At 50.9% G+C, this 15,754-nt stretch overlaps 7 protein-coding genes across 7 annotated transcripts; 4 read left to right on the top strand and 3 right to left on the bottom strand.

Moving 5' to 3' along the window:
• Positions 1–50: 50 nt before the first annotated feature.
• N7525_001060 (phosphatase PAP2 family protein) lies at positions 51–1,460 on the top strand (the record flags this gene model as incomplete). Its single annotated transcript, XM_061211747.1, has 3 exons — positions 51–472; positions 582–799; positions 904–1,460. The coding sequence occupies 3 exons, from the start codon at positions 51–53 to the stop codon at positions 1,458–1,460; spliced, it is 1,197 nt and encodes a 398-aa protein (XP_061070973.1).
• Positions 1,461–3,114: 1,654 nt separating this feature from the next.
• Positions 3,115–5,119, bottom strand: N7525_001059 (phospholipid:diacylglycerol acyltransferase; the record flags this gene model as incomplete). Its single annotated transcript, XM_061211746.1, has 3 exons — positions 3,115–3,260; positions 3,331–4,738; positions 4,835–5,119. The coding sequence occupies 3 exons, from the start codon at positions 5,117–5,119 to the stop codon at positions 3,115–3,117; spliced, it is 1,839 nt and encodes a 612-aa protein (XP_061070972.1).
• A 250-nt stretch (positions 5,120–5,369) lies between these two features.
• N7525_001058 (peptide alpha-N-acetyltransferase MAK3) lies at positions 5,370–6,058 on the top strand (the record flags this gene model as incomplete). Its single annotated transcript, XM_002558309.1, has 2 exons — positions 5,370–5,714; positions 5,804–6,058. 2 exons carry the CDS (start codon positions 5,370–5,372, stop codon positions 6,056–6,058), a joined length of 600 nt encoding a protein of 199 aa, XP_002558355.1.
• A 755-nt stretch (positions 6,059–6,813) lies between these two features.
• On the top strand, positions 6,814–7,299 carry N7525_001057 (uncharacterized protein; the record flags this gene model as incomplete). Its single annotated transcript, XM_061211745.1, has 1 exon — positions 6,814–7,299. One exon carries the CDS (start codon positions 6,814–6,816, stop codon positions 7,297–7,299), a length of 486 nt encoding a protein of 161 aa, XP_061070971.1.
• A 279-nt stretch (positions 7,300–7,578) lies between these two features.
• N7525_001056 (uncharacterized protein) lies at positions 7,579–11,813 on the bottom strand (the record flags this gene model as incomplete). Its single annotated transcript, XM_002558312.2, has 3 exons — positions 7,579–10,139; positions 10,330–10,687; positions 10,755–11,813. 3 exons carry the CDS (start codon positions 11,811–11,813, stop codon positions 7,579–7,581), a joined length of 3,978 nt encoding a protein of 1,325 aa, XP_002558358.2.
• Positions 11,814–12,167: 354 nt separating this feature from the next.
• Positions 12,168–13,125, top strand: N7525_001055 (uncharacterized protein; the record flags this gene model as incomplete). Its single annotated transcript, XM_002558313.2, has 2 exons — positions 12,168–12,344; positions 12,400–13,125. 2 exons carry the CDS (start codon positions 12,168–12,170, stop codon positions 13,123–13,125), a joined length of 903 nt encoding a protein of 300 aa, XP_002558359.2.
• A 784-nt stretch (positions 13,126–13,909) lies between these two features.
• On the bottom strand, positions 13,910–15,102 carry N7525_001054 (SEC14 family lipid-binding protein; the record flags this gene model as incomplete). The annotated part of the gene is made up of 3 exons (XM_002558314.1): positions 13,910–14,557; positions 14,623–14,746; positions 14,870–15,102. The coding sequence occupies 3 exons, from the start codon at positions 15,100–15,102 to the stop codon at positions 13,910–13,912; spliced, it is 1,005 nt and encodes a 334-aa protein (XP_002558360.1).
• Between the last annotated feature and the right edge of the window lie 652 nt (positions 15,103–15,754).

Here is a 15,754-nt window from a genome sequence, read left to right as displayed (position 1 = left end):
CCCCTTTTTCAAAGTGATCCGGACCCTCCTAGAGGAGAGTCGCCGCGAATATGAGCGCCTCCTATCCGTCATGGAAAGATCGCACGCAGAATCAGTTCGGAAAGCTCCAGATCCAAGTGCCATGGCGCTCATTCCAGCTCCTGGTGCCACATCGCATGCGTCGCAAGCTTCGGTCCAAGCTCCGGAGCCGCCTCTCACCCACCTCGTCCATATCGAGGTTGCAAACCTCCTTCTCACCTGCCGACACCCTCAGATCCTTACAGGCACACCGGTGGACAGTATATGACTTCCAATACTTATTGCTCCTCATCATCGGCTTTTTCTCCTTGACAATTATCCAATCTCCCGGTCCACTGGGAAAGACGGCGATCGCCACTGGACTATTGTGCTCCCTTCTTATGCCAATCACCCGGCAATTCTTCTTGCCTTTCCTTCCCGTTGCTGGGTGGCTAATCTTCTTCTATGGATGCCAGTGAGTTTTGATTTCTCTTAGGTTTACTCCAGCAGATGCGCCTGTCATGGCCTTCTGGCGTGAGCAAGATGTGCGGGGATGTGGACATAGCTAACAGCTGTTTCTTTAGGTTCGTCCCAAGCGATTGGCGGCCCGCTATTTGGGTCCGAGTGTTGCCAGCCATGGAAAACATCCTGTACGGTGCCAACATCAGCAACATTCTATCCGCCCACCAAAATGTGGTGCTTGACATTCTGGCATGGATTCCTTACGGACTCTGCCATTACGGAGCGCCATTCGTCGTTTCACTGATCCTTTTCTTCTTCGGCCCCCGGGAACTACCCCTCTGTACGCCCGGACTCTCGGATACATCAGCATGATCGCCGTCTTCATTCAGCTGGCTTTCCCATGCTCGCCACCATGGTACGAAAATCTATATGGCTTGGCCCCAGCCGACTATTCCATGCAAGGAAACCCAGCTGGTCTTGCTCGCATTGACAAGCTGCTGGGTATTGATCTCTACACTTCGGGCTTCAAGCAGTCCCCTGTTGTTTTCGGTGCATTCCCTTCGCTCCATGCTGCCGACTCCACCTTGGCAGCACTGTTTATGAGCCACGTCTTCCCGCGATTGAAGCCCCTCTGGGTTACCTACACTCTGTGGATGTGGTGGGCTACCATGTATCTTTCTCACCACTATGCAGTCGATCTGGTCTGCGGTGGTCTCCTTGCCACAGTTGCCTTCTACTTTGCCAAGACCCGGTTCCTGCCTCGAGTCCAGGCCGACAAGATGTTCCGCTGGGACTACGACTACGTTGAGATCGGTGACTCTTCTCGCGAATTCGGGTATGATCTTGCCAGCTTGGATGGCGATTTCAACTTGGACAGCGACGAGTGGACCGTGGGATCTTCTTCGTCCGTTTCCTCGGGTTCTCTGAGCCCCGTGGATGATCATTACACCTGGGAAAGCGAAACTCTCACCTCGAATCATGACATCGAGGCTGGACGCTAATCCTCGAGCTTCACTTGCACATGTGGCTCGGCGCAGTCCATTCTTGCATCTACTTTTGAATCGGCGTTATGTTTGACGACAATGTTTGGGAACATTATCTGCATCGAGCAATCTTCGACACCCTAAGGTTTTTAATAAAACCTCCGGTTCGCGCGGTATATCCGCCTCGAGCTGAAGGTACTCTTCACCTTCTGGCTGTACATGCCTCGCCACCCCACTTGGGGCTGGCAACTCCGTCTATAATATTAATATCGGTGGCGCAAGGGACCGGGCCTCGTTCACCTGCCTGCATTCGCCAATCCCCCGCACCGCCACCGCCAACCTTCGCTTGTACACATTCTTGGACGCCCTCGGGCGATCCCCTTTATTTTTCTGACCCATGTCTTTCGCTACGACTTTATGAACTGGGCGAGCCACCTTTATTCTTTGCTTTCGGCTCGTCCAGATGAACAAATATTTTTACCATTCGTGTCGCTCGCTCGTCATAGGCGCCTGGGAACTTCAACCTGTCTTTTGGGGAGATGAAAAGTTTCGGCGCTTTTTGCTGCACCACCACTCGCTGTGCACTAGAAGGATTTTTGAATATTGGCTGCTTTTTTACGACACTTGCATCGACACATTGAAGGGGGTTTTTTAAAATGATCATCTCGATCTACCCTCTGTGTCTACGCCTCCTGGAGGTGATAACCGGCTTCGATATTATGTGGATTCTTTCCGTGGGGATTCAACACGAAAAGATCCGAGGAAACGACAGAGGGACATTGAAAGCCGGGGCTCATGTTTTCAGAGCTCGAGCGACCCTGGCAGCTAGGGTGAAGGGGATTGTGGTACTTTTGACGGAGGCCATCTCCCCGCCCTCGAGCTTCCCCCATTCTCTTCGCTTCTGGCTATCGAGGATGAAGCTGATCCGACAACCTATTGCATCTACGCCTCCGTGACACCTTCGATATGACCTGGATTGGGTCGTGTGCATGTTATCATTACTTTTGGGGGCGGTGGGAACCTGTTGGGTATTGCTAGCATTATTTTAATCACTAGCGTATGAATGTATCATTGTACATTACATTATTTACGTCTTCTGGGCTTTGTTATTGTATATATTAAATCTTGTACTACTCCGTATACACCATTCCAGCTATTCGAACCTTCATCCCCTCCCTGAAGAGAACTGGCAAGCCCGGTGTGATCAAGACCGTTGATCCGCACAGTAGACGGGACACCTTGCGGTCCTTGCATATCACATGGGCCAATAGAGAGTCGACTTCGTCGATCACACGGGACCAGTTGCTGTCCAGGTGGTAGCTTGCATTAAGTTCCCTATTTTTAGGGCGAGGTAAGAAGCTGTATCCGCGTTTATCCGTGATACAAGAAGTGGCTGGAATGTATGTATGCACTTGTTGAGATGGCTTGCTTGGGTATTCTAGTATCATAAGCTATAATCGAACCAAATACGTGTTGCCATAGAAAAGAATATACATACATAATATATTCATGTAAGGGTCTGTCATAAAAAGATGTACAAAAATGCTGGCTCATAAACAAAACCTCCTCCGTCTAGGAAAATCCCAGTTGTCTAAAAAGAGGTATATATGTGTGTTAAAACGCAAGCCAAATAAAACAATTATTCAGAACAGTCGTAAGGGACCCATTTGACCTATTCATCGTCAAAAATTTGTACACGATCCGCATACTCGCGGATCCTGGAGACGAAAGTCTCTTCGATTGAATCGCCTTTGCCGCCAGCGACACGGAGAAGGAGGTCGTTGAGTGAGGCACGGCCTAGGATATCCACGTGATCACCTATATCAAGTTAGTCGCCTGTCATATATTGCGGGGGAAAAGGTAGGCAAGGGAGCAGAGCAGAACATACCAGTATTGGGACCACCGCGGGGCGAGAAACGGTCAGGCTCGTGAGGCATCTCAAAGACCTTGATCTTCGTGCCGGCTGGGTTATAACGCTTCATGCGCCAGCCTTTGGCGCACATATACCCCGTGCTAAGCAGGTTCACGGTGCCATCGCCCTCACCCATCAATACGCCGTGGTCGACCCCCTCGCTGTTGGTGATGGTGGTGTCCATGCTGACCTTGAGGTTAACCAGTGGGTCGGGCTCTTCCTGATAGAAGTAGCTGCGCTCTGTGGGTTTGCCCACGCCATAGAAGCAGTATATCTTCATGTCCGGGGCGAGGGGCAGGCGGGACTCTAGAGGATTGAGCCAGGTGCGCGGGTCCTTCTCGTTGGCTTCGACCTCGCGTTTCGTATGCGCGACGCCGTGCGAGTAGCTATTCAGGACCTGGTTCCGGTACCAATCCTCGCTCTGGTCCAGGAGGTACTGAAGACTCTCTGGCGTGGTCAGATTGCGTTGTGTCAAGGATGAGTTGGTCTCGTGGAAATGGAGCAGGTTGCCAAATGTCAGGGTCTGGCCTGGTTGATCATCCGGTGCCCAGGTCGAGTTTCCCCATATGGCCTCACCACCTTTTGGTAGCATGCTGGAAATACCGGGCATCGCGCGGAAGATCTCCGCGCGTTCCTCTTTCGATAGGAATTTCTCCAATCCATACACGGCAAAGGCGTTCAGCTGCGCTGTATCCCGCATTTCTCCGGACAGAACGGCAGTCAGTCCCTTGACGGCGCCCAGCATGCAACCACTGATGTTGACCCACGAGTCGATGTGTTTATTAACCCAGTCTTTGCCGCCCTTTCCGTGTTCCTCGCTCTCTACCCACTTGAAGAAATACAACACCACCTGAGATCCCATGCTATGCGATGCCAATGTGATCTTCTCGCCCTGTACCTGCACCGCGGTTTCGATATAGGACTTGAGTCGAGTGAAATATTTATCGCGAACTTCGAGGTTAAGATATGAAAGTCGCCAGTCGTACGCAGCCGTAAACGCATTTGTCGGATCATAGCCAATGGTAGCCAGGTTCTCCAAGATCTTATTCCATATCCAATACCCCGTGATGAAGAAATCCGTGGCATCGAATCCTTGCGCCGCACGGAGCTTAATGCCAGGTGGGTCAAGGCCTGTATCCCGATCGAGCATGACATGGTTCTTCCACTCAGCTTTATCCATAACCAACGCTCTCATCATGCTCCAGCTGCCCCATAATCGTCGGCGGAAGTATTGTCGCGAAGTTTCCTCCGTGCCCCAGCTCTCTAAGCCAGTCGAGATAACTCCGGGGATCATCACGACGGGGTGTTTCGCTTCTACGCCCATGGCGCGAAGTTGTAACCCAACAGCAAACGAATCATAGCTGACGGTATCGCGTTCATTTTGCTATGTCCCCGTTGGAAATCAGCCAGATCGTAACCAGATAGAGATAAAAGCAATCCATTGGAAAGCACGTACCGAGAATTCCCTCACGTCGCTCACAATTCCCTGTGGAATAGCCTCAATCCATGATTCGAGATTCAGATCCATGAGCGAATCCAGGCTAATGACCTCATGCTGGTTCGCGAAGAACAAGGCGATGAAGATGCCGAAGATCCCACCCAGCATGAAGATGAACCCATTGCGACGTTTACTGCGAGGCTTGATAACCAGCTGCGTGACTTTGGTATCAATAACCTCCGCATGGGGCTGTTCTTGCTCGGGTTTTGTATCGCTAGCTTTGTTAGAGGACGGGACCTCGTCCTTGCCCGTGCGGCGGCGGAGCATAGCGACCAACCGCGAGGGAGTAGAAGGGGAGGACCTGGTCGAATTGCCTGAAAGATTAATATTAAGAATAAAGCAATAAATTTTAAGAAAAAGAAAAGAAACAAGGAAAGGCAGGGGGGAAAAAAAACACGGAAGTGCATAAAGTCCGCGAACGGGCGGATCGGCATCACATGGCAAAGTAACTTTCTTCCCCGACACATCCCACCCTCCGTCAACTCCAACCATATCAGCCCACTTCGATGATATCGTGATGAGCAATGCTTCCGATCTTCGCTACGTGCGATATGACAACTCGCGCGAAAATGAGTATGTCGCCGCAATGCGCCAGCTGATCTCCAAAGACCTGTCCGAACCTTACAGCATCTACGTCTACCGCTACTTCCTATACCAATGGGGTGACCTGTGTTTCCTCGCGATGGACGATAAGGACGAGATGGTCGGGGTCGTGGTATCGAAGCTTGAGCCACACCGCGACGGCCCACTGAGAGGATATATCGCCATGCTGGCCGTGCGCGAAGAGAACCGGGGCCGGGGAATTGCAACCAAGCTAGTGCGCATGGCTATCGATGCTATGATTGAGCGGGACGCAGATGAGGTATGTCTACACAGCTGAGATGGCTGTTGGTCCCCAGAACGGGGTTGTCTTGAGGGTAATGGTGGGCTGACTTGTGCGTGTTTGGGCAGATCGTCCTCGAAACCGAAATCACCAATACTGGCGCGATGAAACTGTACGAGCGGCTAGGTTTCCTTCGTAGCAAACAACTCCACCGATATTACTTGAATGGCAACTCGGCCTACCGGCTTGTGCTCTACCTCAAAGAAGGTGTGGGCTCGATTCGGACGACATTTGTTGATCCCTATGGTCTTCCACCACCAGTACCCGGTCTACCTGACACATGTGGAGGGCATTCTCATGCGAATATGGGGTCATTGATTTGATTTTTGGTAGCAGCGTTTTGAATCTCCTTGCTCTGTCAAGCTGTGCTGGCATGACATGTCATGATATTTTATGGGAAACGACCAGAATATATATACTTAACAGGAGCTGGCGTCCTTGTGGAAATTATATTGTATAGACAACATTGAAATAGACTATGTTGGAGTCATGTACTAGCACTCATAGAGCTGTAATTGAAGGCGCCTTGAATATGAAACTGTCTCAACTCTTGAGGTACTCGGATAACTGAAGGTGTAATGCTAGCTGTATGGTAGATTTCACTGGCACAATGTGTGACAGAATTGAGCTAACATTAAAAGCTATTATGCAGATTTTGATGATAGAAAGGAAGGGGGAAGTATCCCCTTTATGGGGTTATGTCCGGAAACTTGCATAAATCTGACTGTGGATCATCATCACATGTGCATACATATATAGCCACTCCCCCGTGTATGTTGTATATTCCCAGAACATCTCACCCCCAATGGATCCAGGCGCAATCCGACACCTCCGAAGCCCATCTGGGATAACAAAAGCAAATAAACAAGGTCGTCGACCCGGCAAAATAGCCTGCACAGCCTGCCACGCCCGCAAAAAGCGATGTGACATCGTTCCGCCATATAACCAGTGCACACACTGTCGCAAAGAGAATCAATGCTGCATCCCGAGAGATTCAATTGACAGGTATGTGAAGCGAAGAAAAAGGACAGATACTAGCAAGTCTTACAAAGCTATTTTAAGACCAATCCGGCCACAAATGCCCAACCGCAGCCACAACATCCAGAAAGCTGCTAGTAACTACGAAGACCAATTCCAGGTCAATGGCTTTCTGCCAAAGGAACTCGATCATGAGATACCACGCTGGAGTGCCGTGTATTCGGCCTATTCGGAGATGCGCCGGCTACTGCCTTTTCTCACTTCCGCTTCGCCGTCCCCTTCGCCCGAGATTGAAGGACAGACTGCATACATGCAAACTGCAGCAAATGAGACAAAGCTGGATGTGCCTTCATCAGGGGAACCTTCTAGGCGCCCTCAGTCTCGGTCTCGGTCTCGGTCTCGGGCGCCTATAGATGAAGGGGTCGGGTTGGAGAAGGCGTTAGCTTGCGAAGCTGAAATCCTGCATGGGGGTCTCCTGCATGGGGGTCTTTCTTCAACGGGGAAACTGAGAGATCCCAGTGGTGGGGGCTTTGGTCCTGCTTATGATGCTTTTATGAATGACCTCGACGCATTGCTTAGGTTTTGATGGTGTTATATTGAAAGAAATGTACCATTCACGACTAGATGAATATATATATTTAGAAGATGCTATTTTGGACATTGCAGCTCTATGATTCTATATGTTCCGATAATGTACAGGTATAAGATACAAGGCGACAGGGAAGTAGGCTGACTAGAGTACATAAAAACAAACACCAGCCAAGACAAGCCCGCCAAATAGGATATTCATGCAACACGCTAGCGTCAAAAATGGAGAAAGGTCGAAGAATGTGCGAATGATGCAAAAGGGAAGAGTTCTGGGAGATTATTGGTTCTTGGTTTTGCCATGGTCTCGGTCTTTGTCTTTGCGGACGATGGGGACTTGAATGGCGTTCTGCATCCTCCAAGTCAGAGGCCGCGGTACACCACGCCATTCCTTGTCCAATATGGACGCTGCATCCAGCATAATCGGGGAAGGATGCTGGGGGACATAGCGGGTTGCACCAAGGATGATGTCACGCTTAACGAGGGCATTGGCAAGGCGGATCTGGAGATCACGTTTCTCTCCCCTGGGTTTCCATCCGATGAGGTAGAGAGTAGGGTTGTGACGGAATTCGGAGGGGATCTCGTCCAGAATGGAGTCTGGAAGCCTGTAGCTCTCATGGTGCGTGTCGATGCCGATGATGACCTTGCCGGCATCGGAACTCCACAAGTCTCTGTCGAGTCTCGTAGGTTTACCGAAGGAGGCGTTGCGACATAAGGATGTCAAGACAGCCTGCTTCATCTTGTAGGTCACGGTGCTTTTCATGCAAGAATACCGCCATATAACCAGGCAGATGTTGTACTGGCGGTGTCTGAATGCGGCCAAAAACAAATCCTCCCAATTTTGGGAGGTTACCTCGAACAAAGGATGCTCGAAAAACCGAAGGGTATACTGCAAAGCGACGTGGATGTTCGCGCCCAGCGCATGCACAATATGGCTGAGCGGGTAACTGTCAACAGTGAGATTGTTGTCGATGCAGATTTCCATGAGCCGGTCTACGGAATTGAAATCCTTCAATCGAGCGACCACACTGAACATCTGGCCGACCACGGAAGGGCTGAACCAATTAGCACCCCATGTATTGGTCATGAGACTAATGAAGGAGTCTATATCTTTCCCACTGTCCAGATGAACTAAAAGCGAATCTTGGATTGTCTCCTGGAGCGCGCTGTGGACGGTGGAAAGGTTGGACATGTGACCACGCTGGACCATATGTTCAATAAGCTGGGCTTTTTCGCTGGGGTCAACCAGGGCGCTGAGCAATGCGAGCCATGTTTCTGGGTTTGGGCGCATGTGCAATCGAGGCATCGTCCGCAGGATATGACGGAAGACAGCCACATCCTGACGCTTCGCAGCAGCCCGCAGCAGGATGTTATATGTATCAGCGGTAGCCACATGCTCTGTGCATGAAAACAAGGTTCGGGCAGTATCAAGGAACTCATGCCGACAAAGAAATTCAAGCGCATTATTTAAGGCCGCGGTCGAAATGTAATTGGAGTATGCTTCTTCCATGAATAGCGCCTTCAGGTGTAGTTTAATCCGGACCTCGTGCGGAAGCTTTGATAGAGACATGGCCTTCTCATCAAGCGTCGGTTGCCTCGCCGATGTGATATCCTCGATGTGCTCGTTGAACTCCTTCACGGTGGCAATAACCGGACGAGGTAGCAAGATCTCGTCCAAATTCGAGCTGCTATCTGACGTTTCACCGAAATGCCAATTTCCACGAATCAACGGCACAGGGAGCTTCGAACGCTGCATCGCGCCCCGAGAAATGCACATCGGAACCGGTGGTTTGTGGATATCAACAAGAGGATCTCCCATAGCTTGTAGGCTCTGTGCGCGGGTAAAACGCCCTTCCACCAGCGCCATAATATGGTCCGTGGCACTCAAAATGACTCGACGGAGTAATCCCTTGCTCTGACTTGCAGGTAAAATGTGCACACGACATCCATTATGGAGCGGGATGTACCAAATATTCTCTTTCAAGGTATAACGAGTCACACCAGAAAACAGGGCGAGGGTCTCCTCTGGCACAAGTATCTCCTTCTTGTTCAAACTCTTCTTGGGATTTCTTCGGTTATCGCGTTGTACTTCGTCCAGAATCTCCTTAGTATCAAACCAAGCATTGTCATAGAGCTTTGCTGAACGAGATTGATATTTCTTCTTCATATATTCTCGAAACCGCAACTTCTTCCGATCTCTAATCGATGTATTTCGTAAAAAAAGTTGCTTCTGTGTAGGAGGCGAAGGTTTGGCGTCCAGGGGTTTATTGTGCTGTCGTCCTTTTTGTATCCTCTTCGCTCTCGTCAAAGCGAAGCCACGCAGTGGTTTCATTGATGGGGCGTGTTCGGCATCTGCGAGGGAATTGACAGGTTGATTCTGATATGCGGAGAGCCGCCCCCCACCACTTCCATTCAAACCATCGGAGCCAGATTCCTTGCCCTTCCCTGTTTTAGAATTCTCTCGGACCGCCGCAGGGGACGATTGCGGATTTGAATCGTCGGGGGACCGGGAGGAAGACTCGGAGGAGATCCATTGGCGCGAGTGTCGAGAAAGCGAAGGACAGGAGCGAACTGCTGTGAGAAATGGGACGCCAGAACTATGACCTAACCTGGCTGGAGTATCAATCGACTTCAGGGAAGATATCCGTCGACGCTGCAACGCAGGCGCAGCCCAGCGGGGATAAAGAAACAGAAGAGGCTCATCGGGGCCAGTCGCGACAGTGTCCAAGACGGCAGACAGACGCCTCCTTAGACACGGGCCGCCACGCAAGAGCATAAGGGACGATGCTCTAATGGCACCCGAGACATGAATGGGAAAGGAGACAAGAATTGAACGCGTTGCTGTTTGAGGTGTTTTTCGATGGACCTTTTTGCCCCGAAAATTGCTGAGCCGCCGAACAGGTAGGCGGTGGCCGGAGCTTGGCTCTGCCGGGTGAGCTGCTATACTTCGCTAGCTATGTAGGTATATTATTCTCCCAATAATGTCTATTTCGCTTATGCAGAGGAGTTCTAATACATTAATAAATGTGACCTTCATGGTCAATCTCAGCAGCCTTGGGAATGCCCTTGAAAACCCGCCTCATCGACCTCGCACGCTCCTCCAAGACCGGCCGCTTAGCCATTAATGTATCATTCTTGGCCACCGGAGTCAAGTCTAACAATCCCGTTCCTGACTCTCCATGATCACCTTTAAAGACATCAGGTCCGGTGATATGGCGCCTGCAAGATTCTGCGGCACGGGTGAGATTGTCTTTCTTGCGTTGGACTGCATCGGCGTCTTTATCAGAATCGGTGGAAGGTTTGGACAGCTCACGAATGACATCAGAAAGATATGTTACAAATTGCCAGCGGGAGGTCTGGAATAGGAACATGGGCATTATATCTGGTATCTGGTATCAATCAAAGTAGAGTTAGCCCGGTCCCGACTCACGGATTAGGGAAAGTCGTTCAGCTCACCTTGTCATTCAGATAATAGAGCTCGTCGCCTCCCTCCTCAATAAATTTCTTCAGTGCATCAATCCTCTCTCGATCAATGGAAGCTAACTTCAAAGCATTCATCAAAGTCGGAATATCCCCAATCTCATCGACATGTGACTCCTCATCAACCGTCATGCTCGCCTGATTCAAGAATCCAGATTCCACCCGGGGCAGTCCCGTAGTGCTCTGCTCCCGACTTCTGACCTTGGACGAATGAATGGTAAAATAGTCCTCAGTAAGCATGTGTGATTTCTCAAAGTCTGAGTGACCAAGATTCCGCCGTGGATGGACCTTAGTCCGCAGTCTCACCCACCGTCTCATTCGAACAAACGAATGGAACCACGGCTGCGTACCATGCCACGAAGACGAGGCAAACGAAAAAGAGTACTGCCATCCTTGCTCATCGGTATCGCCAGACATGTCAACATACCATGTCTTCCACGTCCACTCCCAGCTCGGATCAGGCAGTTGGGCATTCGTGATATTAACAGGACTGGCTCTGCGGTCCTGGGTCATCCAGGGGCTGGGGTCGAAGTTCAATAGCGAGCTATGTGAGTAGCGTGGGACACCGAAAAAGAACCAGCCCCGCTGGTTCTCGTAGAGAACGTCCATTTCCGAGCGCGATTTGGTGTCCTCGCCGCCGTTGGTTTGGTCTCCTACTCCATTCACCTGATCACTGCCGCTGCCGCTGCCGCTGCCATTCCCATTATTAGTCGAGACTCGCGATGGCGCGAAGTCAGCCGTTTCGACATCCCTGCCACCGCTGCCTTCTCCCCGGGAGCTTGCTGAGATTGAGTCCCCGCGCACCTGGGAGGATTCTCGGCTGGGCGAGTCGTTTGTGCCGGGCGCGATACCGAGTCTATCGGGTTGCCATTTTGCGTATTTCCGCTTTTTGAGCTGGCTTTGGACGGATGCACGGCTCAGGTGCTTCGTCAGGCTTCCTTGATTGAGGGTGGATGTGCGCCGTGTAGATCCTTCGCCGGTAGGTTGCTGTGGGGCGGTATTATCCACGAGGGAAATGGAAGGCGAGTTCTCCATAATCTGTGTGTGTGTGTGTGTGTACGTCATGGAATGTCTAGATAGTGTTGATGCATCCCAATGGCTCCTCGAGCACTGTAGAATATCACTGAGTAGGCTGCACTCGCATTATCTCAAGGGGTCATATCACAGTGGAAGGGAGGATATGAAAACGTAGAGCTGTAGATTATGCTGATAAAAGAAATCAACATAAGAAAACAAAAATCAGCAGAGAGCGAGAAGCAAGAAGAAGAACAACCCAAAGCAAGTCGATACAACATCGATGACATCGTTTGCGGGGATGAACGCCAAGCCCCATTTCTCCTGCAACAAATCGCGGGAAAAGGAAAAAAACATCAACAACCACAGCCCAACATGGCAGCACCACACTATCGGAAAGTCGAGCTGCAGTCCCCAGCGGACTTCACCTACCTCTACGCCAACACAGTCGCTCTATCGCGCCGGAAACTCGACCTCTACTTCCCCCCTTCCGCAACGGACAATGACACCCCCGATCCGATGCGCGAACGCGTCCGGGAGCTAGTCGACGATGTGAGACCCGAACAACCCGTACCTCAACGTGCCTCCAGACTCTAACCTCAAATAGTACATAAACCAAACCTTCGAATCAGCCTCAACTTCAATCAGCATCAACGGCATAGACTCCACCTCACCACAATTCCCCTTCCCGGCAGCATTTACCGCGCCAACAGAACAAGTCGAGTACGAGCCATACGATACAGAACTTGCATCGCGCGTGACTTCGCTGTACGCGCAGCTGGAATCGCTTAATACGACCGTCGCGCAGCAGAGGCGAGATGCGCCGAAGCGCGCGGCGAAGGAATATGCCGCGCAGCTGAAGAAGATGATTGAAGAGGACGAAGAGGAATATGAAAACGAAGATGAGATTGGAAATGGCAGGAAAGACGCTGATAATGACACGGAAATGGGCGAACCTGCGAATGTACAGCCCCAATCGAATAATGAAAACGAGAACACAACACCCGGCCACGAGGCAGGTGGTATGGATGTTGATTCTACGCCGAACGGAACCGGATCAGCGCGGACAGAGGCGCAGGCGCGCTTGCGCCGTGGAAACTACGACCCGGCGTGGACGTTGCAGGCTGCGCTCGGGACGGAGGAGGAGCGGGAGCGGTGGAAGAGTGGGGATATTGCGAATGTCTATGAGGATGCTCTGCGGATGTTGTTGCGGTTGCAGGGCGAGGGCACTGCTACCGAGGCCGGTGCGGAGGGTAATGCGTTAGCAACGACGGTGGGCAAGGCTGAGAGGGCTGGACGTGCTGCTGAAGTGGTGGAGAATATGAATAAGTGAAGGCTTTGAAGACTTTGGAGTTGGTTGACTAGCGTTCTCTCTCTTTACGTTTGGGTGTTATTGCAATGTTGAGGGCGTTTCAGGGCTGGGCTTGTCCTAGGGATCATGATACCATGTCTTGTTTATTCTTGAGGGCTCTGTTCGAGTCGAAATCCTATCTACCATTCCTTCAGACTGAATTGCGTCTGCTATCTCTATAGGAAAGGCAATGTATTCCTACTTTTGCTCTTTCTACTGCTACACACACAACCGTACAATGTAGACAGGCCCAACTTGTGTCCTAGATACTACTTTCTCAATATGTGCTCATTCGTGTATACATACTACCAACAAAGGAACCGAGCTAAACACCAACTTCACACCAACTCGCTTTTAAATTTCATCACGCGCTGACTCTTCTATGCTGAGAGCAGTGACAGCGCACGCTGCTTATCTTGATAGGCAAAAGCAAAAACAGAAAGCTCTCCATGATATCTAGATCGGAACAAAAAAATCAAAACGCAAAAAGCGAATGTAAAGGAGTCCACAGGCTGTGGATGGATCGGCAAAGAGGTGTTGAAACTACCAGAGAGAAGTTCTGGTATGCCTGGGGGGAGATTGAGGGTTGTATTGGGAGTTGTCGGACCACCAGGTAATATTTTTTGGGGTTTTTCAGATTGATCGGGGTTGAAAATAAAACTCCAACATCCCTATCTGGGTGTCTGTTTTCAGTCGCCATATAGAAGGAGATTGTCGATCAGCTTGTTGGAGCTCCAACAAAGACAAGGAAAAGTCCTCAGCAAGCTTAAGCGCTAGTCTGAGCACCTTCCTGACCCTCGGCATCCTTCTTCACATATCCAGGGTCCTCGTTCTGGACAACAGGCTCAGCAGCCTCCTTAGGAGCCTCCTCCTTGGGAGTGGCCCACTTAGGGGGACGGGCCCACTCAGCCTCCTGCCAGGGGCCCATGTCAGAGAGCTCACAGCCACCCTCACACTTGCAAGAGCCACCGAACTCGACGGGCAAGTTCTCAGCTGGGACCTGGGACAGAAGCTCCTTCTGGTATCCGCTGCCGAGGACGTGGATCTTGCTGACGGTAACGGGGTCAAGGAAGCCCTTGACGGCGCTGAAGACGCTGCTGAAGCCCCATGGCGCGTTGATCAAGTAAAGCTTGCCGAGACGCTCGGGGTAGTGGTTCTGCGAGATGTCGGAGGCCTGCTTGACGTAGCCGTAGACGGACGGCACACTGGTGATGCCCACGCCCTTCAGGTCCATGACGGTGCAACAGGTCTCAAGCAGCTTGCCGGCCTTGCGCGAGCAAGCAGGCAGGCGGGGGTCGGCCAGCTTCTCATACTCGCACACCAGGTTCTTCAACATGCGGTCGGCAGTGGTGATCTTGTACATCTGGTTCAGGTCGATCTTGCCCAGCTTCTCGATGTAGACGGGGCGACCATCCTGTTTGGTTGGTATTGTTTCAGTATTGCATCTGGGTAGAGGCTTAGAATCCACGGGAAACCAACCTTGTCCGTCTTGTGGTAGTACTGAGGGTAGAACTTGAAGACCTCCTCCTTCTCGGGGTACTCGAAGTTGCGAGCCAGATCATCAGTGCCGAACTCCTTGCGCCATGCCTCGCTTGCAGTGAACCTGGGATATAAAATTAGACCATTAGGCCTCGATAAAAGCTAGAGCCGAAAGCCGGGAATAGAAAGCTTTCTGCCAACTCCCAAACAAGCACCCATGCCCTCTGGCGGGAATCGAGGAACGTACATAGTCTTGGCAGCCTCGACATCAAACTTGCGGGCACGCAGGAACCGCAGGAGAGTCAGCGTATCCAAACGCTCAGTGTAGCCGAGCTTTTCGAGCTCAGCGCGGAGCTGGTGCACCTTTGCATCCTGTTCGGGTGAGGTGTGGCCGGGGTGGCCAGGCTGCGCTTCCGGAGCGGTGGTGGGGAAGTCGTACTGGTCGTACTTGGAGTCGGTAGGCTGGGATTCTGTGGCCATTGTGATTGATGGGATATGGTCGAGGGGGGAAGAAGGGAGTTGTTCTGGAAAAAGGGCGGGAAGCGGAGGGGGGATTGGCGTAAGTGGCCACTTTAAGATTAAAAAATAGCCTTGGGGATCCTTAGGGATCGTCCACTGTTATTTTTCTATTATTGAACGATATCTAACAATAAAACTGTCAAATTCATTTTTAGTGATTTACAGGAGTTTATCATTTTGCAAGTCGACTGGTTTGGTGAGTTATTTGTTATCGAAGGACTATATTGTATGTCGCATCTAAACATACAGTACTTCCTATCTGGTGGTTCCCAACTCCAAATCTGTAGTATTCTTTTATTCAATATCCCCATAGATGTCTCAACAGGCACCAGGCATACTCAGGAGATTCCAGTCGAGAAAAAGGGGCAGACGAGGGGCAGACGTGGCGGTGTCGAGGTGTCAGTGAATCCACTCTGCACGTCAGTGGACACCAGCATTTGACACATTCGAGAGAAGACAATATATAAGAGTGAGCTCAGCCCCGAAATAAAATTCTAATCTGCCCTGGCACTTTGCCGAGAAATAAAGGGGAAGGAAATAAACCATTCACAACATAACGGGTATTCAATTCAAAACAGTTCAACATTCAGCACACGTTGCAAACAGGCATTAT

This window comes from Penicillium rubens (assembly GCF_028828025.1).
Source record: "Penicillium rubens strain IBT 27055 chromosome Unknown utg000001l_segment0_segment0, whole genome shotgun sequence".
Taxonomy (NCBI): Eukaryota; Fungi; Ascomycota; class Eurotiomycetes; order Eurotiales; family Aspergillaceae; genus Penicillium; species Penicillium rubens.
Note: the sequence above shows the minus strand (reverse complement) of the source record. Positions and strands in the feature narration are given on the sequence as shown.